This window comes from Suricata suricatta, chromosome 7 (assembly GCF_006229205.1).
Source record: "Suricata suricatta isolate VVHF042 chromosome 7, meerkat_22Aug2017_6uvM2_HiC, whole genome shotgun sequence".
Lineage (NCBI taxonomy): Eukaryota > Metazoa > Chordata > Mammalia > Carnivora > Herpestidae > Suricata > Suricata suricatta.
Window position 1 is genome coordinate 139,683,987 of NC_043706.1, and position 27,639 is coordinate 139,711,625.

At 40.9% G+C, this 27,639-nt stretch overlaps 1 protein-coding gene across 1 annotated transcript in view; it reads right to left on the minus strand.

The window, feature by feature from the left end:
• The window catches only part of PRKN (parkin RBR E3 ubiquitin protein ligase), a gene marked incomplete at its 5' end in the record, with an annotated part of 1,091,762 nt that extends 1,067,211 nt beyond the window's left edge, over positions 1–24,551 (minus strand). The window contains one exon of the mRNA XM_029943267.1: positions 24,473–24,551. Within this exon, the coding sequence (XP_029799127.1) occupies positions 24,473–24,551 (79 nt within the window). The remainder of the gene's footprint in view (positions 1–24,472) is intronic.
• Between the last annotated feature and the right edge of the window lie 3,088 nt (positions 24,552–27,639).

The following is a 27,639-nucleotide window of genomic DNA, read 5'->3' on the forward strand; positions in this document are numbered from 1 at the left end:
TGCATGGCAAACCAGAACACCCTTCATGCTGACCGTATATGCATGGAAATACTAGCAATGACAGGCGGGGGCTGGATGGCTGTCCTGGGTTGGGATTTTGTGAAACTGCTACAAGACAGCTGAACCTCATAACAAGCTAAAAATAATTCTAAATGAAAGGCATCAAAATGACCCTGTCGATGATCAGAGTTGGCTCCTTCTCCAACCTGGATCCGTGAAGGTCAAGAATATTACAGAGGATTTCATGTTCTTTCCTCCACTCTTCTGTGTATCTTGTTGTGCTTTTACAATGGGGTAAAGGCCCCCAAATAAGCTTCATCTTAAACTCAAAAAACGCATTACTTTATTTCCTGATAATAGCAAAAAAAATGCGTTCACTAAATAAAACAAAAATTCTATGATCCCCTATTTTTATGGTAAAAACACACAAATAGGAGGCTGGCTGACTAGGACAGGACTCTTGTTCCCGCATCATCATGCATGTGGTAGAGCCTCATGCACAATGTCAAAACAGCATGTAATTCATGGCCTCTTAAGATTTTTTGTAATGGTTGGAGCAGAAAGTATTGGAGGAGAGAAATGAGTGGAGAGTAGAAAGGGAAGAAATATTTCAATAAACTTAAAAAAACTATTTATTTTTGAAGCAGAGATCACGGGGGGAGGGGCAGAGAGAGAGAGAGAGAGAGAGAGAGAGAGACAGAGAGAGAGAGACAGAGACTGAAACAGGCTCCAGGCTCTGAGCTGTCAGCACAGAGACCAACACAGGGCTTGAACCCACGAACCATGAGATCATGACCTGAGCTGAAGTTGGACGCTTAACTGACTGAGCCACCCAGATGCCCCATGATAATCTTTTTTAAAACAAAAAAGTCAACTGGTACAGACCTAAGAAACCAAGTAAAAGGTAAAATAGGCCAACAGTGACCGGTACCACAGGTGTGAGGGACTGTGGCTGTGGTTACATGAGCCGAGAAGGAAGTGGGAACAAGAGTAAGAGCGGATACTTAGATAGAAGAGCCAACTTTGTGATGCTGTGTGACTTTTCAATTTCTCCACTTCATCACACATGGTGACTGAAGACACTTATATGACTAATTTATGTTTTTTATAAATTCTTAGCTCCAATGTGACTTAAAAGCAGTGAGGGAAATGAATTTGTTAGGATTCTATTTTTCTGGCCTTTTCTACATATAAAAGAATGATCACTCATTTCAATATAGAGTACAGATCCATGGCACTTAATACAGAGAATACTATTTTCAAGCTGAAATATGGTCCACTGTATTTTCAGGTTTGGCATAAATAATATCAATAAAAGTGGTGATGCAAAAATTGAATTCTAATATTATGTTAGAAGGAGCAGATTAAACAAATGACCTCCATGTTATAAAGATAGCAAATTCAAGAGAATTTCTCCTTGAGGTATTATTTAGCTAAATGGTAAGATTACTTTGAAAATTCAGGAGAGAGCAGTATTAATGTTATATTAATTACCTAAATGATGGGAAATAGTCATGGCTAGTAAACAGAAAGAACACTGACTTCTCCTGAACATACTGGTAGGAAAAGTTTGTTACCATACAACATATTATATGAAAATGTAATCATTACTAAAATCTATGATAGGTTTTATGTGCCTCTGAAAATCCACTAACATCGAGTTAAGAGGAGGGTATGTGATGATATTTATGAATTTAACAAAGCGATCGCAAGAACATGATGCTCAGGTTTTATTCTCACATTCTATCTGCAACCCCTAGATATATGGTAACTAATATATCTTCATGCATTTCTGTATATCAACATTTGTATTAGGTTACTTCTTAAGATGACAACTCCAAATAATAACTAGTGGTGAAAGAAAATACCAGAACCACCAGTATTTTTCTTTTCTTGACATACTTGCAGATATATATTTTTATGTTTATAATGGAAGTTAATAAAGAAACATGCCCAGCTTATTATTTCTGGATTGATTACAGAAATAGCTACTACCCTTTTTGATGATGTGGAAGTTTATACAGGTATTGATGAAGCAACAGCTGTGATAAATTACTTCAAGAAAATAACACCCCTCATTGTTTTTCGCTTTTTCCACGACGACTCGCTTTACGACATGAGGCGCGCCCGGGCTTGTCTTTAGGGAGGGAGAAGTGACCATCTGCAGAGCGGGCTGTGCGCTAGCACTTGACATTCACCTACGCCCAAGGACCTCTATTATTGCTAACTTTCAATAAAAGTTGACGCCTCACTTTTTACAAGGCTTCTCCCGCAGAATAAAACAGAAGCCACTCTTCTCTTTGATTTTTCATTCATTTTTTCCTTTTTAACGCCATCATTTTATTTAAAGATGAGGTGGCTTTAAAGGTGAGGTAGATCTCATGGTCTCAGCGGAGAGCCACTGTGTGTGTTGCAGGCCATGGTGGTGGTATAGGACAAACAAACACTGTGACACGTGGATGGGGTGTGGCGGGTATGCATCAGAGCACTCACCACACATCATCATAAGTCATTTGTCATCACCGGCCCCTCCACCCTATCCGCTCCTCCAGTCTTCACTGAGTAAGCAGCAGCATCAATGAACGGCCGGTGCCAGAAACTTGGAAGTCAGCATTAATGTATCTCTTTTGTTTATTCCTTCTCATCATTATGCCCCTGGTTCTATCTCCACAATATAGCTTGGGTTTTTCTACGTCTATCTCTGCTATCTCTACCATCATCTCTCTTCTGAAGCAAGAGCAATACTCTTGTAATAGGTCTTTCTGATTTACACTTGTCCCTAACGAGAGCAGTCAAGTGAATCTCTTGACACAGATAAAGGCGTGTCACTTCCTACTGGAAATTCCTCAATGAATTTCTGCTGCTCACAAATGAAGCTCCATATTCCTTACTACAACCTGCAGGGTTGTACCACCTGATTCCTATCTCTCCTCCAACTTTATCTGATGCCCAGCTACACTGTTCCCACCACACTGGCTTCTCCATTGTGTTTCTGGAATAAGCCAAACTCTTTCTGCACCTGGCACCTGCCATTTCCACTGCCTACAACATGCTTCTGCCATGACGTCATAAGGTTCATACTCATCCTGTGGACAGCATGTCCAATGTCATCTTCACATAAGGTCTTCCCATGACTGCCTGAATTATGTGGCCTCCCCCTCACTCTCTCATCACCTCACTACTGCCATCATTCATATCACCGGCCTTACTGTTTACATGTTAGTTAGCAGAATGGAAGGCTTAACGGAGCAAGGACTCTGCCTCTTTGTATCTGAACTAATCAAATGTCTGGCATAGAGAAACTACTCCATACATAGCAATTGAATCAATAAATACAACATTTTCCTCACCAGAGTCTGCACATCTCATTTTTGTAATTCCATTGCCTGGCAGATAAGAGCACACTACAACTGCTGAATGAAGTGAATGAGAAACCTTAAATCTTTCATTGCTATCATGAGTGCCACCCAGGAAAAAAACAACCACCTTGTTCATAAAGATCTGCATGCAATTACTAGACTGAAAGAAAATGTCAGAATCATTCAACTGACATCTACTCCGTGTCTGTCAAGTACTGGAAAGAGCATAGGGCTGTTTGGGTTCTGAGTTCAGAACAGAGAATACCATGGCTTAACCTTTTCATAATCCAATAAACGTAGGGCACACACATTGCACTGAGGCATTTGCCAATAGTCTTCATTATATCCTTGTTTCCGATACGCAGAAATGTGGAGAGGAGCGCAGTCTCTCTAGCGGACCTGGTGTCACATGACGAAGCGATGAAGAGTTCTACGCTGAGTGTTGAGCACATTTACTAGCTACTTCAGTGCAACAAGTACTTGTATTTGCTCCTGCCGGCCTGGCACTGAGCTGGGCGCCAGGAGAATAAAATAATTATCTGTAGTCTCTTACCTCGAAGGGTGTGTAAGTTTTCAGCAACTAATTACAGATCTATACCGTGTACAACTGACACCATTTAAAAATGAATACATTAGATCAATATATAGAGAGTATACTTCTAGCAAGAACATATGAGAATTGTAGGAAAAGAAAATACATACAATAAATAAATTAAGATCCAAGAGGTGGAGACTGTCTAAAAAGCTCGGATGAATTCTTCGCATGAAATTTAACTCAGGGGCGCCTGGGTGGCTCGGTTGGTTAAGTGTCCAACTCTTGATTTTGGCTCAGGTCATAATCTCACTGTTCATGAGATGGAGCCTCGCACCAGACTCTGTGCTGAGCTTGAAGCCTACTTGGGATCATCTGTCTCCCTCTCTCTCTGCCCCTCCCTTGCTCACTCTCTCTCTCTCTCAACATAAATATGAAAAAAGATTTAACTTAGATAAATATAAGGTCCTATGTTTAGGTCAAAATACAAACCATGTATTGACAAAATGGGAGATGATAAGGAATCTGGCCGCTCACAAAAATTGCATAGTAATATTAATTCACGGTACTGTTTGTTAAAGTCTATGGTGATACAGCTAGTGGTGGAAACTAGCGTGGTCTCTGGTGCTTTCACAAGGGAGTCCTCAGTCCTGTTCCAGTCAGACTATCCTCAGGCCATTCTGTTCAGAGGGGGTTACCACACTGTAAGGCGACATTCATAGGAGTCAGCCATGATGATGAGGATTCTTACTGCCACAGCGCTTGGAATTGCTAGAAGACTGTTGAAGAATTTGCACAGGAGGCTGGGATACATTGAGAAGGGGGGGGTGAATGGCAGGATATGAGGGAGCTGATAGATCCCTCATAAAGGAGGCCAGGGCCAAGAACTAGGAAACTACAGAAGGAGAGATTCTGATCCACTATAATAAGGGACAACTAACAACAACTCTGTCCTGAGAAAGTCTGCAGCATCATACAAGGAAATGAGTTCTCCGCCAGAGGCTGATCTCCCATAAATGCTGGGATATCTTCTTTGCAAAGGTATTATACTGAGGATTTGAACATTGAATAAGTGAAGGTTTAAAAAATATATCTACCAAAAAAAAGATATATCTATACCCTAAGATCTTGATAGTCTGTGATATAATGGAAAGAGATATAATAAATTAGGAAGGGTAGAGTTTCATTCATTCATTCATTCATTCACTCACTCACTCACTCACTCACTCACCTAATACCTGATATTGCTAGACACTGTCATTGGTACCCCTGAAATAGCAGCGAATTTAAAGAGGCAATATTCCAATATTCCAAGCCGTAAGGAGAATGCATCCTGGATGGGTGAGAACAAAGTCTCCTTGGTGCTAGTTTGAGGCAAAGCTATGCTTGAACCACTCATGCATTTTTTTTTAAGTTGGAGGATATTATGCAACTAGCCACTTGTACAAGTTACAACAACTACTGCATGAGGACCTTCTGCCTTTATCACTGCTATCTCTTCTCCCTTCTTCTCTAATCTATTGCTTTGCCCATCACCACTGCAGAACAACAATTAAAATTACTTGTTTATGCTTTGCAATTATTAACAAACTATATTTTGCCATATACTCAAGTATTAGATATTAATGTGGTTTCTTGGCTATGTCTCCCAACACATCAAAATTTTCCACTTTTAAAATTATAAAAAAATATAAGGTTCTCTATTACAATTTTTAAATTATAGATAAGCATACAAATTAAAAGATGTACATATTTCTGGTCTTTGAATAGCATGATCTATGCATATATACAAATACAGACTCAGACATATTATTCCAAATCTGGTGGTACTTCTGTGGCTTTGTATTTTATTGCAAAATAAAATAGTCTTTTTGGAACTAAACAAATGGCTTTGTTAGAATTGCAGCCATCTATCATCACCTTTGTGGGCTTTCTTTAGATTTAAGAAGATGTAACAAGGTATCATCATCAAATGACATTTAAAAAACATACTCTGTCAAGTACCTGGTACATTTCCATATTTAGTTAGATTGACTGATCCACAGCAAGTCAACGATAACAGAGAATGTTCCAAGAACAGGATGACTGCCTACTCCGTGATGGCAGAAAACACTCTAAAAACATATACTTAATGATTCCTTACTGATATAACAAACCTAGAACTTATTTCTAGCTTGGACCTCTGTCAATTGATGGAGTAAGACTTTTCAAACTTTAAATCTTCTGAATAACAGTAGAATTTGAGAAAATATTCCAAAGCTATTCAGATCAAAGAATTCAACATGATGGAAACTGGTGTGGACCCTTATTTCAGTTTGAAAACTCAAACGATAACCCCAGTATAAAAAGATTGGGTTTGTAAGGCAGCTCACAGTACGTACTTGAACTTGAACACTGTAATCAGCTACTCCAGAAACCTAGATCTGTAGTGGTTTGGATTTTGGTGAGTTGGCCCATGGTGACTCAGTTAAGAGATAAATAAGTTCTTGCATTTATTTTCTATCTGTCCTTTCTACTCAAGCCCCTGAAAGAAAGCACTGATATCCCTAAACCTATCATCTGCCTTTCATAATTGCTTAATTTTATCTCTTTCAACCCAGGGTGCCCTACTGTTTTCACATAGGTTGCCATAAAATACAAATTTCTTGGGCACTTGATCTTCCTTGAAACTCTTAAGCCTTTCTGCGTCTTTTTGAGGGTGCTTGCCAGAATTGGATATTTCATGAAGGGAAGCACTACTATTTTAAGCAAAGATTGGAAATATATATAAATATGTTTTGCAAGTAAATGTTGTCTCAGACTTCACTGGTCTTTTAGGTAAAAACAGGCCACTAAACTACTGCCTTCAAAGAACAGGACATAATGACTGCAAGCCTTGTTATCTGGTAAGCACAATCTGAACCAGCTTTCCACGATCTGAATCTGAATCATTACTCTGCATTTGCCAATTTGAAGCGTGATATTAGATATGATTTTCCAGTGGATAAACACGAGGGGTGGGGCATTTACACACCCACCTCATCTTCCTAGTGGCCAGAACAGTGCTGCCCCATGGAAGCATGATCCAAGCCACAAACGTGAGCTGCCTGTGTAACTTTTAGTTTTCTGTGGGCCAAACTAAAAAAGCAAAAAGAAACACATAAAATTAATTTTAATATTTTATGTATATGCAAAATATTATATTTTCTACACTTAATCAACACTGAAAGTATTAGTAGAATATCGTACACAGTTTTTCATACTGAGGCTTTGAAATGTGGTGCATATTTTACAATCACATCACAACTCACTTTCGGCTAGCCGTGTGTGGCGAACGGCCACCATCCTGAAGGGCATGGTTCCAGAGCCAAGCTGCCAAACTATATGCTGACAGGGAGGTTAGAGAGGGTATAACTTGCATCTCGACTCATTATATTACCAAGAGTCTCTACTCAGTACACACTGAATATAAATTAATCTCTTAAAAGTGTCACCGTAATTATGGATTTGTTTTTGTTTTAAAATGATGTGGGGGAAAAAAGTTGGTTTCCCACCAGCTCCAACAACCATTACCATCATGAAGTAAATTCCTAATGTTTTCAATAAGTTTAATTAAAACACTTTAAAGATACTATGCATGACTCCATGACTGTCAATGTTATTTGTTGTGCTGGTAACAGAGAGGCCTTTCCCACTATGTGGACCTGGAACAGCATACTTCAAGTGATTTAATATCTTTGAACGAACAAAGCACAGAAATATTTTCCTAACACCATAGGTAGAACATTTGTCTTGACCTAATGCTAAGAATGACAAAGGGGAGATAATCCAGCATAATACATCTTATTTATTTTCCAATAACACAGCTGGGAAGGCCCACAAACCTAACTTCTTTAACCTGTCAAGGAGAGTAACCCATCTGTATTTAATTTTCCTGGCACATAGTCAATGAATACATTGTGAAAATATGTTTGAGCACTTCTTTTAGAAACAATTATATTTCTATAGGTTAGCTTTTAGTGGGAAACCACTAACTCCCATTTCAACTAAAAAAAGTTAAATAATTAAAGAAAAAAATGAAGATGGGGTAGAGGGTGTACTTATCAGTGTGTTATAAACATGATCTTCAAGGTGACAGTATTAATTCACAGCTTTCCAGGAAATCACAGGAAAGTCAATGTAAAAGGTATTATATTTTTCACCAATGAATCCTATTTGTTTTAAAATATTCTATTAAATCTGGGGCACCTGCATGGCTCAATTTAAGTGTCTGACTTTTTGTTTCGGCTCAGGTCATGATCTCGCCGTTCACATTGGATTCTCTCTCTCCCCCTCTCTCTGCTCCTTCCCTGCTCCCTCTCTCTCTCTCTCAAAAATAAATAAAAATTTAAAAAATAAAAATAAAATAATCTAGAGGCACTTGGGTGGCTCAGTTGGTTAAGTGTCCTACTTCTTCACCTCAGGTCATGATCTCACACTTCGTGGGTTTTATCCCTGCATCGGGCTCTGTGCTGACAGCTCAGAGCCTGGAGCCTACTTCAGATTCTGTGTCTCCCTCTCTCTCTCTGCCTCTCCCCTGCTCACACTCTGTCTCTCTTTCTCTCTCAAAAATGAAATTAGCATAAAATTGTTTTAAAAATAAAACAAAATATTCTATTAAATCTAAATATTGAGAGCAGTATTAATAACAGACAGCTATGTTCAAAGAAAGTTTTCAGGGAAAACATAAAACAAGTTATTCCAAGAGTCACAGTACAAGATCCAAAGACGAGAATTTGCTAGATGGAGGAAGTGATGACTGATCCCATATAAACAGGCTGACCAGGGTGAAGTTCAAGAGACGACCTCAGACAAGAAGGACCAGGCAGCCAGGGATCTCCGCATGGGGGACACTGGGCAAGAGGCTTCAAGCACTGGCTCTGCTGAGGGGGCCTGATGATCCTGATCAGAAACCTGAATATCGGGAGGTCAGGAACCGAGGCAGGAATGAACCACCAGAGTCGGGGACTTCTGTGCTGGGCCAGAGCCGGACTTCAGGACATGGGCACACCTGACACCCAGGCCCAACCTGGTGAAAGCAGCCCGAGAAGGGATCAAGAGCAGAGAGACACGGAGGGTGCCATTCTTAAGGAGACTGTCAAAACAGAATTCAAAATGAAGTAGAGTCTGTAATTATAAAAATTCCTCTGAGGATCCCTCATTTCCCCTCCAGAGAAAAGTCCACTGATGGTGAGGAGTCCTCCTTACCTTACATGCTTCACCTACTATTTGCCACTTTTTATCAACAACATTACAGACAGTTATCTGAGGAGTAGTTTTCACTCTGGACTCCCAAAGACCAGGCCAAAAAAATTAAAACAAAAAACTCTTCACTGTTAAAAAGAAGGAGAGAGGCTCTGAGAATTCAGTCAAATGGCCTTGGTCAGCAGGGCCACGGCACTCATTCACTCAGTGTTTACTGGGGCTCTGAATGCAAGGGCACAAAGGGTTACTGGGCCCCGGTGGGATGGGTCAAAAGAGGATTCACGTAGAGCAGAGCGGTAACGTCAAAGTCTAGCCCAGTACGTCCAAGGTTGAGGCGGATGGCAGAAGTAACACAGGAAGAGGAAATAAAGAGAGAAATGGAGAGGGGAGGGTTCAAAGCAGGACAGGAACAAGCCAGCAGCCAATCCACAGCTAGTGGACAAGGGCAGAAAGGCAAAGGGAAGACCTAAAAACTGGGTGTGCGCACGCGTGTTCGCGGAGGGCAGGCACACGTCTGCCTGCCTTGAGTCGCTCAAAGTATGACATCACCCTTTGTAGGGGCCAAGTTCACAGCCTTATACGTGTAAAATTCTTAGTCTCGAGGCTTCTCCAAGGTGGCGAACAGTAAGACTGCAGGCTCATAAATTACAGAAGTTCATCCAAAAGTTAGTAAATCTTATTAAGCACGTTATGAATGGGCATCTTCCTCAAGCAGGACAAGGGGGTGAAATAAACAATGAGCTCGCTAACTGTCAGAGCCAACAGGCAGTGCACAAAGTCGAAAAGCCAGAGCGCAGGGAAACGTGAGGGTCAGAATGGTATCCGGTACGACAGGAGGTAGCTGTTAAAATTCTCCTCCCAAACACGGGAAAGTTAGCGCACACGATAACCCTGGCGGGGAGAATGGCGATGATGAACATGATTGCACTTGTATTTCTATATTCGTGCAGGAGACCTCACGCCAAGTCCTTCTGAGTCATTACCCACAAGAGGCCCACAAACCTGGGTTAGTCACCCTCACCGTGTACATAAGCAAATAGAAGACACACAGACTCCCCAGTATAGCCATGATTATATAGCAATAAAACAGGAGATAAGGATTAAGAGCAAATGTATCTGGTTCCAAAGCTGGGTCTCTCACCTACGTTGTTAGTCTCTAACCTGGGGCAGAAATCGCAACAGCTCTGAGTGAAAGACAGGTGGTGATTTTACCTCTAATCTAACATTCGGTTGAGAGGCAAATTATACTGGACTCTTTGAGAGAGTTAAAAGAAATGAAAATAAAACAAAGCCACAATATAAGCCAGAAAAAAAATCTGATGTCTGTGTTTCCTGAAACTCATTCAGGAGCACAATCTATCTCCTTACTGTTTTTATCATGCTGATCTACGGCATTTCATTAAGTCTTCCCAATTGCCAGTAGGTACCTAATACCTACTAGGCAGCCAAATAGCTACCAGTATATTATGGTGAGTCCCTCGGGCTTCGAACAAACTGTCCTTGCTCAGGGTGATCCTGGAGGCAAGTGGCGACAAAATGAAGTCTCTGATGAATATGTTGCCTCCCAGGACGTTCAAGCATGTGATATACACACTAATGCATGAATTTACACAGGCATTTTGCATCTATAAACCCATATTCATATCAATAGAATGTTTCCAAAAACACTGTTGCCAATGTCACTATGCACTGGCCAGGCAGATGTTACTACCTCCCGTCATTCGTGCAGCACTGTCTGTGGCGGCCCTATTCACCGAGGATGACGTTCCAAGTCCTTCATGAAGGATCTAGAGCCCGTCACGGTTTCCTTCCTCAGCCTGTTTCCCGCCGGACCTGGCCCTACTGTGTCCGCCCTTATCATCCTCCTCTTGGCCACGGCCTCTCTCCTGGTCCCAAACACCAGCCGCATGCGCAGGGTCCAGAGCATGCCTTATGTTCTCCTTCCATTAAGATTGCTTTGTCGACACTGCATTTTCTCTGGGATCGCTTCCCCATCAGTTTCTCTAACAGTGAAGAAGTTAACTGTTCGGAGTCTATTTCTAAATTACATCCCTTTTGGAAGCCTCCCTATGTCCTCCTCTGCTGTCTTACTATACCCTTTACTACAGAACTTTTACGTAGACTGGCCTCAGGTTTCTGAGCTTGTGTGTGTGTGTGTGTGTGTGTGTGTGTGTGTGTGTGTGTTTACTAGAGTGCAGATTCCTAGTTATCCTCCGGGATGAATAGGTTGTTTGCTCACTGTTAGATTTTCTTCTTCGATCACCTTTCACTGTCTCTATATATGAGGTACCGATGCATAGTTGTTTAATTTTCTGAATGACTGTGGAGCTTACTGGGAGAAAATGGGTTTAAGATTGACCTCTGATTGGATATCATCTTTCGTCCCTTGAATATCATCTCCCTGATTCAGCCTGTAGATTAGGGTTCCCTGAAGAAAGCAAAATTATTTATGTTGAGGGGCACCTGGGTGGCTCAGTTGGTTAAGCGGCTGACTTCAGCTCAGGTCATGATCTTACAGTTTATGAGTTCGAGCCCCATGTCGAGCTCTGTGCTGACAGCTCAGAGCCTGGAGCCTGCTTCAGATTCTGTGTCTCCCTCTCTCTCTGCCCCTCCCTTGATCATACTCTGTCTCTCTCTCTCTCAAAAATAAATAAACATGAAACTGATTTTTTGGCCTACTGGAAATAAAATATAAAGTTGTAACTTAAAGGATTGAATAGTCAGCTACATTCAAAAATAATTGGGGGCATCTGGGTGGCTCAGTCAGTTGAGCATTGACTCTTGATTTCCACACAGGCCGTGATCTTGTGGTTTGTGGGTTCGAGCTCTGAATCAGGCTCTACACAGATGCACGGAGCCTGCTTGGGACTCTCCCCCACCCTCTCTCTCTGCCTCTCCCCCCTCTCAAAATAAATAAACTTAAAAAAATATATATATATTCTCTATTGATCTAGCCAGCTTCAGATTTAAAATAGCAAATGAGTTACCAAATTATACTGAGACCACAAATTCCTGCCTATAGGTGTCCTATGTACATTAGTAGCTACATCATTCTCATATGCAAAAAGGGCTAAACTTACAAGTGTTCAAAATCTGTAAATATGATTATCTAATTTTTTTGAGACTAGTATTGATGTACTTTAAGGCTTCCCTTTTGACACACTAACACAATGAAAAAAAAACAAGAATAAGGGGTGCCTGGATGGCTCAGTCAGTTGAGCCTCTGACTTCGGCGCAGGTCATTACCTCCTGGGTTTGAGCCCTGTGTGGGGCTCTATGCAGACATGTCAGAGCCTGGAGCTTGCTTTGGATCCCATGTCTCCCTCTCTCTCTGCTTCTCCCCCACTTGTGCACTGTCTCTGTGTCTCGCTCAAAAACAAACATTGAAATTTTTTTAATTTATTTTTTTTTACCTATAATTTTTCCAGTGAGTAGAAAATCAAAGGTAGGCAGACTCTGAGAATGTGTGTTTCATATTCAAATTAACTAGCATGGTATTTGGCAACTCAGTGGGACGCAAAAGGGTACATTATTTGCTGCCTTGCATCATTAACGCCAGCAACATTTTTTTATAACATGAAGACAGCAGCTCCATTAACCTATTATTTCCTAAGTCCTTTTAGATTATAACTCTGATTAACTAAAACAATTCTTTTTGAAATGAGGAAGGGCACAATAAGCTAAGGACAAGTGAGCTACTTTACAGGTCAAGGAAATGTGAATTATGGACCAATGAGGTTACAATTTTCTATCAAAAAACCTAATACATTCTTGTGTATGTGTGTGTCTTTTATGTGGTTCAGGATAAGCTGTTTCTGGTTTTTCTAGAAGTATCTGGATTTTCCAGCCACATAAAATCCTCAGACTAAAATTATGAAAACATGTACTTAAGGCTGAAAGATATAATAATCATCAGGAATGTGGCACATTACGGTACTGCCCGCATAATTTCTGCCCTTTCTTGTCCTTCTTTGGGTCTTACCTTTCCATCATGTTTAAACTCCTTGTCCTATAAACCCGTGGGAGTGCTCACTGCCCTGGACAGATACGTTTACTCCAGTGGTAAAAAGTGGTGTGATCATCTTGTCTCATAAGACAAGGAAGTTACAGCCCAAAAGCTGAGTGCCTTAAAGATCCTTTTCAGATATCTCCACATTTTATCCAAGGGACTGATTTTACTACAAATATATTTCAGAGGTTGTGTGCACAGACTTTCTGCTACTTCTTATGCTTCCATAACTTTTTATTTTATGTTCATCTGGTACCCAAAAAGTTAATTTTCCACAGTATTGGGACCAATACTCCATCACATAAATATTCCATCTTTCACCCAAGGAAGTGCACTTGAAGAAAACCCAGCTGAAAGCATAAAAGCACTGTTCTGGTTACCCTGGCAACTGATTAGGACGAGTTATGTGTGTGTCAAAGCACACGACACAACAACTTCATAAACCGTGGGACGGAGTGCCCCCGCGTAACAAACCCAGCAACAGCTGCCACAGTAAGCATCATAACGTGGGATCCAAAGTAATTATTTGTGCCATCTAGCATTCATTGCTTATCTATAACTTTTAAAGGACTTCGTATCAAATGCAAATAAATATATATATGATTGGGTACACTAGGAATGAATAGATGAAAGCAAAGACAAATATTTCTCGGGGATAAAAATCCACTCCAAAACTCAACTCTAGGAAAAGATGGACTGGCTTTTAGAATCACAAAATCTCTGCAGCCTCCTGGTGGATGGGTTCTTAGAGATCAACTTGTCGAATCCATATTCCAATGTGGAAAGTTCTTGTGCACCATTACGAGTACCAAAACATGCAATTCTTGCTAATGCCCTCTTGGGATGAGACCATCCATAGATTTCGTTGTTGGACAGTTTTGTTAGGGTTCAACCCTTAACTGATGCTTAAGGTGTGAGGGTGTGAAGACCCAGAAATGAATGGCTACAACTCATGATAGTTACTCTACCCTCCACAAACATTATGCTTCTCAAAATGTAAAAAGTCACATCACCGGGAGACAAACACAGTGAGATCTCCTGTCTCAGAGACGTTTCACTTGCCACATACATTAAACCCAGTTCCATGACATATTAGTCTGGGTCCTCTGAGAAACAGATCAATGTCTGATTAGATCTACAGGGGGATTTATTGGGGAAACCCTTGTGAAGGAAAACAGCAATGGGTTCACTGGGGAGTCGGAATTGTTCTGTATCCCATGTGCAGTAGAAGTTGGTAGAATCTATACATGTATAAAAACTCAAATGTTATATACCTATTGGATATGTCACCTTAAACCACACTCAGTGTACAACAACAATGATCAAATAGTAAGGCTTGTAACCTATTTTTCTCTTATCCCTGATTTACCAATACATCTAAATCAATGTATTCCATTAGCTTATAGAGTCAAGTTAATCAACTTGGCCTCCCTCATTTCTCTTATCCCTTATTTTCTCCTAACTATCTTAAAATACAGGCCTCTCACAGTCAATAATTGGAATCCACTCTAGAAGCTTGTATTTCTCCTTTTGTTCACAATATAATCATAACAGTTAATAATTTCACCTCTTGTAAAATTAATTGACCTGTTTTCCTTTTCACCAGCTTTCAGAGATTTTTGAGAAATATGCTGTTTCAAGAATAACTCATCTTGAGCACTGGGTGTTATATGTAAGTGATGAGCCATGGGAATCTACCCCCAAAACCAAGAGCACACGGTACACACTGTATGTTAGCTAATTTGACAATAAATTATATTTAAAAAAACAACAACAACTCAGAACTGTGCACCAAAAAAGGGAATGCAACTGTATGTAAACTTCAGAAACTTAAAAAAAGTACATTTAAAAAATTAGGAGGGAGGTTTAAAAGTCTGGGAGTCATATAACTGTAATGCAGATCCAACTCTATGAAGAAAAGGAAGGAAGGAAGGAAGGAAGGAAGGAAGGAAGGAAGGAAGGAAGGAAGGAAGGACAGACAGATAGGGGTGGAAGGAGGGAGGAAAGGAGGGAGGAGGGAAGGAAGGGAAGAAGGAAAGGCAGGCAGGCAATCTTAGATTTCTGTGCAGTTCTAAGAATGTTTGGCAAGACCAACGGACAGCCCTTGAGCCACAGTCATGTCAGCAGTGTCCTGGGTCCCCCTGGAATGGGTCTGCCGCAGGACCCCCCACTGCCTGCATGTTGGCTGGAAAGGACAATGCTCAGCCTCTGTGTGTACAAGGTATCCTATCACCTCTTACCTAGGTATTTATATAGGGGAAGGCTACTGAATTTCTATAAATTATTTTTTCCCCAGCATTCATACTGAATTTTCTTATTGCTTGCAATAGTGTTTGGCCTCTTCTAAGCTAAAATCATGTCATCTGTAAATAACAAATATTTCACCTAATTGTTTTGAATTTTCACACATATAGTTATTTTCTATTATCTAACAGCATTGGCTAGTATTTTCAAAACAATGTCAAATAATACTCTGATGGTGGACAGTCTCACCAATGACGTTCCAGAGGACCTTGTACTTTGTCCACACTGAACTTCAAATAAACTGGGTAGTAGGTGGGAAAGTCCTGTTACATGAGACTCTGATACAGAGGACTCTGAGGACAAGGGAGCGAGAATGAGTTGACTGCAGCCACAAGAAGCTAGAAGGTCACCTGCCACATCACCAGTGATGGAAAGGCCCCGGGAGGGAAAGATGTATTTTCTCAAGTAGGGTCACCAGGGGTCAAGCCTTCACGCAGAGCACAAGGTGAAAGGGTTATTGGTTTATTTATTTAACCCATCAAATTGTTAAAGATCAAACAGTTTGATGACACACTATTCTGGAAACGGTGTAGGAAACAACCTGATAGATTGGTGGAGGGATGGCATCGTTGCTGAGGAGGATGTGGCCGTCTCCATGAAAATCACAAGGGGATACAGTATTTGGCCAGTAAGTCCACTTCTAGGTATTTTCACTACAGAGACACGTAGATATATGCAAGATGATGTATACATAGGGCTTCCAATTATATCATTTATAAGAACAAAATAAATGGAAAAATTCACATAAATGTCAATAACAGAATTTAGTTAAATAGCTTATGTTCCATTCACATAAGGAAATACTACACAGTCTTGAAAAATACGAATTTCCTATGCACTGGTATGAGGACATCTCCACTGATTGAAACAGTTTAGATATTCTGTTTTTTGTATTAAAGTGAGAAGTATTGTATGCATATATATACTTTTGTTGTATACACATAAAATACAACTGAAAAATACACACAAAAATGTGGTAACAAGGGACACCTCTTAATAGTGGAGCTGTCTGTGAAAAAAGGCAAGGCAGGAAATGTTTCACTATATATCTTTTTACAAATTAATGTTGAACAGTGTAAATATGTTACCTATTTTTAAAAAGGGGACTCAAGTTTAATTAAGATGAAAAAGATCACTGTGTATGTTAGGTGAAGACTGTGGCTTATTGAAGGATAAGAGAAAAACATGGAAAGAATCCTCTGGAATGAGGGAGAGCAGGTGGAATAGGATGGTTTTTGTGATGTTGACACACCCAGAGCATGTGCTGAAAATACAGCTTCCAGCTCTGGACAGTCACTAGATATGATGGATGAGGGGTGGGGACAGGGGAGCCACAAATGACATCTGCACCCCTGGCTTGAACTGCTGGGTAAACAATGTCAACATGTGTTGAGTGTGAATGACTGGGTGACAAGTAGCTCAGCAGGGAGCAGGAAGAAGATATAAGACAATTCTGTTTTGGACCCACGGAGGCAGGAGTCTATTCGGACTTCCCAGTCACTATGTTAACTGTACATCAAAGTGTCCACTAACATCTACTTTTAATTTGAAGTTCTTCAATTATCAGTGACCCCGAGCCTTCTTAGGATTACTGGTTATTTAGTTTATGTTACTGTGACTATCTGCTTGCAAGCTTTGCTCATCTGCCTACTGGGCACATTTTTTCTTACTGATTTGTGGTTTTTTTCTTTTTAAAATTTATTTATTTATTTTGAAAAAGAGAGTTAGGGGAGCATAGAGAAAGGGAGGGAGAGAGAATCTCAAACAGCTTCTGCACCTCTAGCATGGAGCCGGACACGAGGCCCAAACCCACGAACTGTGAGATCATGACCTGAGCCAAAGTCGGACATTTAACTAACTGAGCCATAGGGGCGCCCCTCTTATTGATTTGTAGGAAGTTTGTATAGTAAAGGAAGTTAGCCCTTTTACCATATATATTAAAGGTTTTTTTTTTCTAAGTTTTTAAACTTTTTTTAAGTGTATAGCTTTTACATTATCATTTTTCATAGACAAATTCTCAATTTTCATGTAATCATATTTATCAGTTTTTCTATCTTCAGGCATATATTCCCTTCACAATTAGGAAAAAAAGTTATTTAAAGATAAATCTCATTATTAATTAATAACATTAATGTAAATTCTACAGCAGGGAAGATAATGTTGCATATGATTTCAGAGGGTTTCAACAATTAGGCAGGTTTTGAGGCATAAATTTGTCATTTTTGTAGTTAAACCACTGAAATACCTTTTTATAAAGTTATAGTACTGCTTTATTCCTCAAGAAAAATTGGATATTTAGGGACACTCTCCACTTCAAAGTCCATGATAAACCAAGTATTCCTTAGAGGAATGCAAGTATTATTCTTTGCGACAGCATTACTGCTCAGCCAGATATAATAACTGTGGGCTTAGCATATTTTTAAAGCATGTTGGCACAGTGATTTTCTTCAACTATTTGTTTTAATTTTTTTTTTAATGTTTTTTTTTTTTTTCCGATACAGAGAGAGACAAAGCATAGAGGGGGAGGGGCAGAGAGAGAAGGAGACACAGAACCGGAAGCAGGCTCCAGGCTCCGAGCTAGCTGTCAGCACAGAGCCTGATGCAGGGCTCGAACCCACGAACGTGAGATCTGACCTGAGCCGAAGTCGGAGGCCTAACCGACCGAGCCACCCAGTCGCCCCTGTTTTAATTTTTAAATGTTTATTTTTTGGGGAGAGAGAGAGAAAGAGAGAGGGAGAGAAAGAGAGAGAGAGAGAGAGAGAGAGAGAGAGAGCAAGCGCACCCATGAGCACGAGCAGGGGAAGGGGAGAGAGAGGGAGAGCCAGAATTTTAACACAGAGCCTGACTCAGGGCTCGAACTCACAAACCCTGAGATCATGACTTGAGCCGAAGTTGGATGCTTAACTCACTGAGCTACCCAGGTGCCCCTCTTTAGTTGTTTTTAAAAGTGCCAGAGTACCATAAGAGACATTGCTATTTTTTAAATGCTACTCAGTACAACTAATGATTTTATAAAATAGGTAATTATTTCCTTGGAGGTCAGAAGTAGATTTAATGTTAGAGTGAAAAACCAAAATAAATGTGATTGGCTTTTCTCAAAATAGTAAATTAGCACTTGACTCCCACCTGCACACGGGTATTTGTCTTTGTCGCTGGAGCTAGTAATTAACTTGATGCGGCGGCAGGGTACAGAGATGCCACTCGCTGTTTAACTCACCGAGGAAACAGCTGCTCTGTATTGGCATCCACTACACTTGTCTTTAGATCCAACAACGCTCACATTAATTTGGGCTGGCGACCTGGTGAAGTAACCTGTCCAACCTCAGTCCCATCCGTCTGTTGTGTATTGGAGGTGAGCGGCCACAAAATGATTGGTGTCTGAGGAAACCACAGTCATGAACTGATAAAAGTAGACCCCCACCCGCTAGGTCTACAGGCTTGCTGGAGAACCCAAAAGAACCATAATCTTCGATTGTACTTGCAAAGCGTGTCTTTCTTCAAATGATTTTCAGTAGCTATTATGGTGCATTCACACAAGTCTCTAACAAATTATTATCTGCCATTAGAGAGAGCTTTCCTTCAGTCTTCCGTTCAATATTGTTTTTTTCTTAAATTAGGGATGCATTGCTTTTTATTTCATTAAGTGCATACATTTTAAAAATGAAAGGACCTCCCCTCACTACCAACAGCTTCCTTATGACCCTCTCCAGAAGTTAGCGCTATTAGCATTTTGGTGTGCATCTGTCCAGAGCCTTTAATATGGCATTATAATGCATACATACATGCCACATATGTGTATATTTATGTAATGTATATATGCATGTGCATAAACATATCAATCTATACTTCTGTTTAAACAAAAATAGCATCATACTAAAAGCTGTACGATTCCACTCTGTACTCAGTAACACGTCACAAAACATCTACCACTGAAGGGCCTAGAGCTCTGCTGCATTCTTTCTTTTAGTGTCATGTGTACACATGCATCGGAATTTATGGAAACATTCTTCCTCCAGGAGGCGTTGCCATTTCCTCTGGGTTCCATGATTGAAGATAGTTCGGGGACATCTGGGTGTGAATGTCCGACTTCGGCTCAGGTCATGAGCTCATACTTGTGAGTTCCAGCTCCACGTCGGGCTCTGTGCTGACAGCTCAGAGCCTGAAGCCTGCTTTGGATTCCATGTCCCCACCTCTCTCTCTCTCCCCTCCACCCCCCATCTCTCTCAAAACAAATAAACATAATAAAAATAATTTTAAAAATAATTCTGTAATAAAGACACACCATTGTATCTTGCTCACTTATTTCTGTGGGACAGAATATCAGAGATGAATAAAACATGCATTAGAGGATATGTGTATTTCCATTTTTGGTAGGGATCATCAAAATGCCTGTCCAAATGGTTGCTGTAATTTACACTTTTACTAGCATGAAAAAAATTTAAAGACTACATATTCAAAAGTTATTTTAAAAATCTAGTGACGTCCACTACGCTATACACAACAGATCAGAAGATAAATCTGTTAGCACCCATTTCAAAACACTTTTCAAGGAAAACCACATGGACAACTCACTATGGACATGTAAAAAATGTGATCAACATAGAGTAACAGGAAGGGGTAAGAAATGTTTTTAGCCAACAAATGCCACCAGCTCCGGTGATGTCCCACTCAGCCCATAGAAGGTATGACAATCACCCAATTCTGAAAAATCTAATAAAACATGAATGCTAATTCCTTGACCACCAGCATTTAAGCTTTATTCCACCAGATCAACTCCGTTTTGCAAAAGGACACTTCCTTATGAAATGGCCATTAGTTGTCTTTGCCATGTCTCTGTCTACACAGCCATGTTGACATAAGGCTAGTGGGACATTTTGTAAAAAGAAAAAAGGAAAGAAAACAAGAAAGCAGTGTTTTAATTTCTTCTTACAGGAAGGTTAAGCATTTTCAATGCTTTTATTTTTCTTAAAAGAAAGAGAGAAAGAAAGAAAGAGAAGAGGAAAAAAAAAAAAGAGGAAGAGAGAGAGGAAGAGCAAGCAAATGCTGCTTCAATCCCACCACTCGGGTGGGAGTCATCGCACAGCAGGGCCTGGCCAGGCAGCAGGGGGCTCCCGGGACAGCCGTCCACTTTGCAGGCTGTCATCACGTCCCCCACTGCTTCCGCACTTTCTTACTGATTCCTTTCCTTCAGCAAGGAAATTAGCACATATAGGATGGGGAAAACACACAAAAATAACTACATGAATCTATACTAAAACTGTCCAAAAAAAGAAAAAAAAGGAAACTCCCGGGTGGCTCAGTTGGTTAACTGTCCAACTTCAGCTCAGGTCATGATCTCACCATTCGAGGGTTCGAGCCCTGCATTGGGCTCTGTGCAGACAGCTCAGAGCCTGGAGCTGCTTTGGATTCTGTGTCTCCCTCTCTGCCCCTCCCCAGCTCACACTCTGACTCTGTCTCTCTCCAAAATAAATAAACATCAAAAACATTTAAATAAATAACCAAAAAAAGTTTCACTGACTTAAAATTCTTAGGATCAGTGGGTCCCCAATTTTGGAATTTTATGAAGCAGAAATGAAAAGGAAAGTGGGGAGTTCAACATGTGATCACTGATTATTTATTCTTTCAAGCATATACGTTAAAAACAAAAATGAAAACTCAGCCAAAAAACTAGAATCTACCAGCAAAAATCTATTGTTTTATAAAATAATGCCTATTTTAACACGAGAAGAGAGCTTTGTGTGCACCAACTCCCAGGACATAAGTAAACCTCCCGTTTCTTTTCCTCATTTTTAGGCGGAGGATAAATAGCCAGTGACACTCTTTGGAACCAGTGCTCTGCAATACCACACACATTCCAGGAAATGCCAGATTTCCAAAAGTTCAAGTATTTCAAAGATCACAGTGCTGCTCTACAAAAACAAACAAACAAACAAACAGAACTACAGGCCAATATCTCTGATGAACATACATGCAAAAATCCTCAACAAAATATTAGCAAATTGAATCCACTGAAACATTAAAAATAACATTCATCACAATCAAGTGGGATTTATTCCTGAGATGCATGTGTGGTTCAATATTCACAAATCAACATGATACATCACACCAAAAAGAGAAATGATAAAAACTACACAAGCATTTCAATAGACACAGGAAAAGCATTTGACAAAGAACAACATCCATTCATGATAAAAACCCTCATCAAAGTAGGTTTAGAGAGAAAATACTTCAACATAATAAAGGCCATGTATGAAAACAGATAATATCCTCAATGGGGGAGACCTGAGGGACTTTACTCAACAGTCAGGAACAAACGAAGGTGGTCCACTCTCAACACTTTCATTCAACACAGTACTAGAAATCCTACCCACAGCAATCAGATAAGAGAAAGAAAGAAAAGGCATCCACATTGGTAAGTAACAAGTAGGATTTCACTATATGCAGATGGCATGATGTTCTATGTAGAAAACTCTAAATACTCTACCAAAAAACTCTTAGAATTGCTAAATCAATTCAGTAAAGTCACAGGCTATAATATCAATGTGCAGAAATCCATTTCATATTTATACTCTGAGAATAAAGTTGTAGAAAGAGAGATTAAGAAACCCATCCCATTCACATTTGCACCTAAAATAGTAAAATACTGGATTTGGGTCAACATGGCGGAGAAGTAGGGGCTCCATACTTTCTGTGTCTCTCACACAAAGAAGGGCTGAAGCCAAAGGACTCTGAACCCCAGGAGTCTGGGAGGAAAGGAGACAGAGTCTACTAGGAAGACAGCCTCATAGGAGTGTGACTGCAAACTGGGGAAGATAAAATGGGCCATGAGACAAGGAGGGGAGGAATTCCCTTCTGCAGAGAGAGAAAGGGAGAAGAAAGAATGGCTGAAGAAGCACAGGACTGTGTCCGGACAGGAGACAAACCTCAGCCCGGGATGGAGAGGGATCCCATCAACCCATCTCTAACTGCAGGGCTTTCTTGGACTGGGGCTGGCTGCCCTGCTGGCATGCCTGGGAAAAGGGGAGTCCCCTCCGGGTCTGGTGGGGGGCCAGGGGCCCAGGCTGCAGCAGGAGAACCCGGTCCCCTGCCCTGAAGTGCTGCGTCCTGGCCGTGGGGTCACATATGGGACATTCACATTAACCTGCAGAGTATAAATATGAAATGGAGTTTAAAACCCAGCTGAGTGTGGGACATAGGAGATGGCAGAACGAGACAGCCCCCTCCTGTGCCCCCAGCGCAATGAGGAGGGACCCAAAGGAGTGATTTGGGACACCAGACCATTTCTGGCACCGTACACAAAAATAAACTCAAAAAGGCTTAAGGACCTAAATGCGAAAGTTGAAACCAGGAAAATCCTAAATGAGAGCACAGGCAGTAATCCCTCTGACATTGGCCATATGAACACTTTTCTAGACGTGTCTCCTGAGGCAAGGGAAATTAAAACAAAAATAAACTATTGAGACTGTATCAAAATAAAAATATTCTAAACAGCAAAGGAAATAATCAACAAAACTAAAAGATAACCTACTGAATGGGAGAACATATTTGCAAATGACACAGCCAATCAAAGGTATCTAAAATAAACAAAGGATGTATGCAACTCAACATCGAAAAAACAAATAATCCAATTTAAAAGTGGGCAGAGGACATGAATAGACATTTCTCCAAATAGGATCCATAGACGGCCAACAGACACATGAAAAGATGTTCAACATCACTCGTCATCAAGGAAACACAAATCGAAACTACAGTGAGATCGCGCTTCACACCAGTCAGAATGGTTAACATCAAAAACACAAAAAACAACAAGCATTTGCAAGAATGTGGAGAAGAAAGAACTTTCTTGCACTGTTGGTGGGAATGCATTTTTTGTTCTTCAAAAAATTAAGAATAGTACAACCCTACAATACAGTAATCACACTTCTGAGTATACCCAAAGAATACTAAAACACTAATTTGAAAAGATATGTGCAGCCCTACGTTTATTGCAGCCTTATTTACAACAGCCAAATTATGGAAGCAGCCCAAGTGTCTGCTGACAGATGAACAGACAAAGAAGATGTGGGATAGATAGATACATGGGTGTACAGACACATAGATACAGATACATACATGGGTGTACAGACACATAGATACAGATACAAACAACGGAATATTTCTCAGACTTAAAAAGGAATGAAATGTCCAATTTGCAACAACCTGGATGGATCTAGAGAGTACAATGCTAAGCAAAAAGAAATCAGTCAAGAAAAGGTAAATGCCATATGATTTCATTCATATGTGGATTTTACAAAATAAACAAAGGAAGAAAAAAAGACAAACCACAAAATAGACTCCTTACTAGAGAACAAATCGATGGTTACCAGTGGGGAGGCAGGAGGAAGGGTGGGTGAAACAGGTGAAGGGGATTGATAGGACATTTATCAGGATCAACACTAAGAAAGGTACAGGATTGTTGAGTCACTACATTGTACCCCTGCAACTAATACAGGAGTGTGTGTTAACTCTACGAGAATGAATGGATGAATGAATGAACAAAATAGAAATGTCATAGAGGAAAAAAGTCACAGTGCTGCTGATAGAATGAAGAATTCCTGTTAATTTTAGCTGCATATTTCTGATAATTATTTGCCTTTGATTCTTTGTCTTATTAAACCATGAGAAGCCCCCGGTATCCATACCTCACATCAAATTCAAGAAACACCCATATGCCTCATTTGGAATTTTCCATCGTTACCCCCATTTGTCCCAGGAATGAAATAATTGAATAGTAAGTGTCATCAGTATGGGTGGACCAGCTCCCTGAAGCATTTGTCACTGCAGTGCTTTCCTAGAGCCACTAAGTGTGGGCCGTTTTCTTTTCCAGCCCACATGCGAGCAGATCATCAGAGCTGAGGCCGGATATTACTCCTCGCCTGCCTTCTAAAAATATTTACTCACAGGCACTCCAGTATAATGTTCAAGAGCAGAGCCCGTGGAGCTAGACAGCCGCATGAACGCCAGCCTGCCGTTTATTAAGTTTGTCACCCTTGACAGGGGACTTACCTCTTGAAGGTTCGTTTTCCTCCTCTAGAAGTGGGACCAGTGACACCTGGCTGGTAAGGCTGTTGTGATGATGATGTGAGTGAGTCCACGCAGAGTGTTAGGCACCTAGTAAACACACAGTGAGCACACAGTAGTGTTGGCAGTTGTGAGCAACCTCTGCCGTGTCCCCAGGCATCGTGAACTACTGAGCATTAAAAAGTCCTGGCCCGATGGTGCTGACGTTCTAACAGCAGGTATTAAAGACACATGCAAACATACGATACTCAGAGGCAGCTGGAGGGGTCACTGAAGCCTGTGGTATTTCATCAGCGTGCAGGGGGTCTCTAAGACTCAACTCTCTCTAAGACTTGACGGAGTAGGAGCTAACAGTCAGACACAAAGAAAAGAAACAGAGTTCCAGGGAGAAAAACCTCACCTTTCCTTTTTTCTTTTTCTTTCTTTCTTTCTTTTTTAACCCCCTGTATTATGCATGTCATCTATTCTAAACAAGGCAATGTCTTCAAGAACAGCCTAGTAATCTCTGCATTGGTATAAGCCTTAAACAAAATTAGAATTTACTCGAAGGCAATGTCTTCAAGAACAGCCTAGTAATCTCTGCATTAGTATAAGCCTTAAACAAAGTTAGAATTTACTCCAATGCACGTAAACCCATTAATCTCTATGAAGCAATCAATGATGGCATTATATTCTAGAATTCTTCTGCTGGCCTTCCTCCAAAGCCACAGAGAAAGAGCTGAAACAGCACTCATGCAGCTTGTCTTGCAGAAGAATACTTGTTTTCTAGAGGGCACCAAGGAAAACATTAGGAAGGCATTCAGCACAGAATATTAAAACTCGGTATTTTTCAACTGCTGCATTGAGCAAAGACAGAAAATTTATCCCATGAAAAATAGTGAGTTTGGACCAGATCAGTTTTCAGTCTAAGGCTGATAATCAATCTTTGTTTTGAGGCCGTATGTTTAGGCAAGGCCATATTTTGTCCTATAGGATGGCCTAGCTCATGAAATAAACACTTCAAACCTCAAATTTCAAAGGACCCATAAGTATGTCTGGGGCAGCAATCTTGGAATTACTCTCCTAACCCCTGTCACCCCCTATTTGTAGGAAAATGATTTCCAATTTGCTTACTGCGGCGGACCCTGGTGGCAGCTCAGATGTCACAGCTCGTGCTCTGCCTGCACACACACCAAACACCCCCAGCTGGCCGCCTCCACCTCCCGACCCGTGACGGCCTCTCCGCCTCCAGGAATTTTTCTCCATATTTGAGAGCCAAGCTCTTCCTCAGGGACCACCTCTAATTCCGTGAATCAAATTTCTAAATTTATAATTGAAATCCCCATTTTTTAAAGCAATAAAACACTGGCAGGAAAACAGATGCAAATAATTTTACACATCTACAACAATGAAATATCATTCTTTTACAAATGGAGATGAATGTCTTTCTCACTATGGCAGTCCACTCTCTCCAGGCTCCCTGCAGAATGCTGGGACCTCCGCTCGCCCCTGGAGGCAATAGTGCTGTACAGTACCACCTACAGGTGGGGGGTGGGGGAGTGAGAGAGAGAGAAGAAGAAGAAGGAGGAGGAGGAGGAGGAGGAGGAGGAGGAGGCCAATGACAGGGAGGGGGGGAGGGAAAGGGAAAAGGAAAAGGAAAGGGAAGGAAAGAAGGAAGGAAGGGAAGGGGTAGGAAGAAAAAAGAAATGAAAAGAGAAGAGAAGAAAAGAAAGAGAGGCAAGCAAGTTGATTTATAGAAACAGAGAGTAGCGTGGTGGTAGCCAGGGGCTGGGGAGAGGGAAAGTGGGGAGATGTAGGTCGAAGGGTACAAATGTCCTTTGTAACAAGTGTCATGAGCAGTTCTGATGACCTAACATACAGCATGGCAACCATGGCTAATAATACGGAATTGTATGCTTGAAGGTTTCTAACAGTAGATCCTAAATGTTCTCATCTCAGCGTGTGCGCACACAGACACAGACACTCACACAGTAAATATGTGAGGTATGGATGTGTTAATGATCTTGATCTTGGTAATAACTCTTCAGTGTGTATGTATAGTGAATCAGCAAGGTAATATACTGAAACACATATAGTTATATTTGTCAAGTTTTCCTCAATAAATATAGGGATTTTCTTAAAAACAAAAGAAGAGGAAGAGAAAAGGATAGGAAATAGCGCAAGTGCAGCCTCTACAGCTTAATACTTTCTGGATGATTCTTCATGATCAACAAAAAAATTAATGTGCTTTTGTTTTTAAGTCTACCTGTTTGTGACATAGTAAGCAAAATGTATGACTCCCAATCGACCAGGAAAAGAACGGAACACAACTAACATTAAACTTTACAGAGAAAACAGACGTTTCACTAGGTGTTACAGCTTTGTTCTGATATCCGTAAGATCATAAATACAGTCATCTACACTTTTCCTAGTCATTGCAATAAAAACTGACACCTACCAATAACTCACAACACCAAAACGGCAACAAATAATTCCAGAACACAAAACTTTTCAGCTCACATTTTTCTGTAACCCCCTGAAAATCTCCTGAGATCGTCCATCATTTCTTCTTTAACCAAACAAAGCTAAGTTGATCATTATTTAACATTTCTAATGAGATTCTAAAATGACAGGTAAAGCCAAAAAGGATGCTAGTCTACATTCACTGAAAAAAATGCTGCCATAATGCTATGTTGTGAGTGGTCAACTTTTACTTATCCACCCTCTCCCCTTCCCTACCAACTCCAAGTGCAAGGGTACAGATCCAGTGAAAGCTTGCAGAGGCCTAGTCAAGCCTTGAAGTTGTCCTCACTGACATTCAAAAGGGCCCCAAGGATGACACTGGGGACCAGTCTGACGGGGAGTATGAACAGCTAATTGCTGGGCGTAAGTAGCCGGGCAAGAACCCTGTAAAGGAAAACTTGAGGGCCAAGGGCTGCGTGCCGTGATGCCACCCCACAGACTTGGCCACCTCGCGTGGGCCATCGGCACAGCAGCCGGGCCCACAGCTGCCGCAGCACAGCGTGCTCACCACCCTCCCTTTCCATCCTGAGCACATTGCTCCAGTGATGTGCACGGGGACCCGCCCGGCCATCGGGCACAGGCACACACCCAGAGGAGCAGGCTGTTGGCCCCACGGTGGCACCCTGACCTGGGAGACTGCGAACCAGTCT